At 47.3% G+C, this 2,124-nt stretch overlaps 1 protein-coding gene across 1 annotated transcript; it reads right to left on the reverse strand.

Annotated features, from left to right (window-relative positions):
* Positions 1-336: 336 nt before the first annotated feature.
* Positions 337-1,875, reverse strand: LOC109372865 (E3 ubiquitin-protein ligase SIAH1-like). Its single transcript, XM_019626376.1, has one exon. The coding sequence runs from the start codon at positions 1,694-1,696 to the stop codon at positions 848-850; it is 849 nt and encodes a 282-aa protein (XP_019481921.1). The 5' UTR covers positions 1,697-1,875; the 3' UTR covers positions 337-847.
* Positions 1,876-2,124: the final 249 nt, after the last annotated feature.

Genomic DNA, 2,124 nt, shown 5'->3' on the forward strand with positions numbered 1-2,124 from the left:
CTTGCTGACCCCTGTTCTAGGGGAAAAACGAGTCTTATCATAACTATAATAAAAGAAATGAAGCATACATTCTTAGGACAGAATTTCACTGTGAGAATATACTAATTTATTGGGTGAGTACTTTGAAAAGCCACTTAGGGTGCAAGGTAAAAAGAAACCTCTCCCCATTTTCTACACACCTTCCTGGCAAGAGGCCAAGCTTAAGGAACAATTTATTGTGACAGTTCTGTTAACTATCCAGGGTGTTTTGTTTTATTTATTTATTTTTTTACAGAGTAGTCAAATTTATTTAATGAAAAACTAGAATGAAAATTAGCAAACACACACACACAAATATACACACAGCAGCAGCACTATGTATTGACTCGCAAAGGTGAAAAGCAGTAGTCAAAGACCATACAACATGGCTTGTTAAAGGAAAATGAAGACACACACAGACACACAGACACACACACACACACAGACACACACACACACACTCAAAAACAGAACAAAACAAAACAAAAAAATAAAAACCCATTATTTTTCAAGAGTACACTCAATCTACAACAAACACAAATCCAGAATTATTTTACAATGCTTCCTTTCTTAATACAAAAGATGCCCATCTTGGTTGTATCCATGTGTAGATATTGTTTTCAATGGTTTACTATTGACTTATTTTTAATATATTAGTGTTACTACATGCAACTATATCCTGTATTTAACAGGCTTTCCCTTTATTTACCTTCATGTGTCTAATTTCCACTTCCCAAAAGTTAAGGTAGGCAGGCAAATGAGTACATATTCTCTGTGAAATTGAATACAATGATTTTAAACACTGGCCAGAAAATGTTTAATTTGCATTTCAACACATGGAAATAGTTACATTGATGCCTAAATTGCCATTTTCTTCAAAAAGCTGTGCAATGCTGGTGTCAAAGACTAGACAGTCACGATTGATAATGGCTGTTGCAATTCCCTCATGAATAGATGGAGGGGTGGCTTCCCAAGTCAGTCGCCGTCTATTACCATGTAGCTCAAGTCGATAAGCAAAATTTTCAGCTTGTTTGCGTGTTCCTATCAGCTGTACAATTGCAAAGAACTTTTGGTGACCTTCATATTTTTCCTGTTTCTCCAAGACTAACATGAAGTGAACGCCGAAACAGGACTGCATCATCACCCAGTACACAGCAGCAGGAAGATTAATGTCTGTAGCCAGGAAAACTATGTCCTCTCCCTGTAGCTTGGTAACGGACTCATGCTCATGCATCAAATGGGGCATGACAGCATCCAAAGAGCCTTGCCACTTACAGTGCGCACCGGGGCAGGGACAGGAATAAGGCCTAAACTCACAGAGCTCTTCGTGGTCTGCTTTTTCTGTGTGTGGCAGAGTTATTCCACACCCACAAGAGGCATATTTACAAGGGAAAAGGACTGAATTGGCCACTTTCTCCATCGCCAAGTTGGGAATGAATCCCAAGGGGCCCCTGCATGTTGGACAACAGGTGAGCTTTGGGCGACAGTTGCTACAAACAAAATGGCCACTGTGACACTGAAGAATGGGTGGCAACACATAGTCAAAGCACACCGGACACTCAAAAAGACTCGCCAAGTCACTGTTGGCCGCGGTTGTGCCAGTCAGGGCTGAAACCCTCTGGGGCCGTGCGCACTTGAGGGCTGCAGTCCGTAATGCTGTTGCCGTCTGACGCCTCATTACTATGGGCGGAGAGCGCGCCTCGGACCCGGGTCCCGGCTCACAAGCGCTCCGTCGCCGTCGCCACCCTGGCCACCGCCTGCTCGTCACGCCGACAGACACGGACGGGACACCGTGGGATGCAGCCGTCTGCGCTTGAGAGCCCGCTCCGTTACGGCTGCCCCAGCTCCCCGCGGGCTGCCGCCGCAGTTCCGCGCATGCTCGAGCCCGCGGCGCGCTCCCGCGAAATGGCACACTGTGACGGCCACAATGAGGAGGCGCGGCCCCCGCGCGCCCGCAGCCGGAGGGGGCGGGGCTTGCCGCGGGCGCGCAGACGCAGAAGCGCTGGCGCGACCACCAGCCACCCGCGGGGACACCTCGGTTGCGGCCTTTTCAGGGTGGTGATTGGTGCTCTGGCTCTCGGTTACCGTTGCTGCGACTAAATACCT

Source organism: Hipposideros armiger, unplaced genomic scaffold, assembly GCF_001890085.2.
Source record: "Hipposideros armiger isolate ML-2016 unplaced genomic scaffold, ASM189008v1 scaffold_669, whole genome shotgun sequence".
Classification (NCBI taxonomy): Eukaryota; Metazoa; Chordata; class Mammalia; order Chiroptera; family Hipposideridae; genus Hipposideros; species Hipposideros armiger.

Excerpts from the sequence above, each read along its gene's own strand:
- LOC109372865 (XM_019626376.1), bottom strand. The coding sequence starts at position 1,696 with ATGAGGCGTCAGACGGCAACAGCATTACGGACTGCAGCCCTCAAGTGC.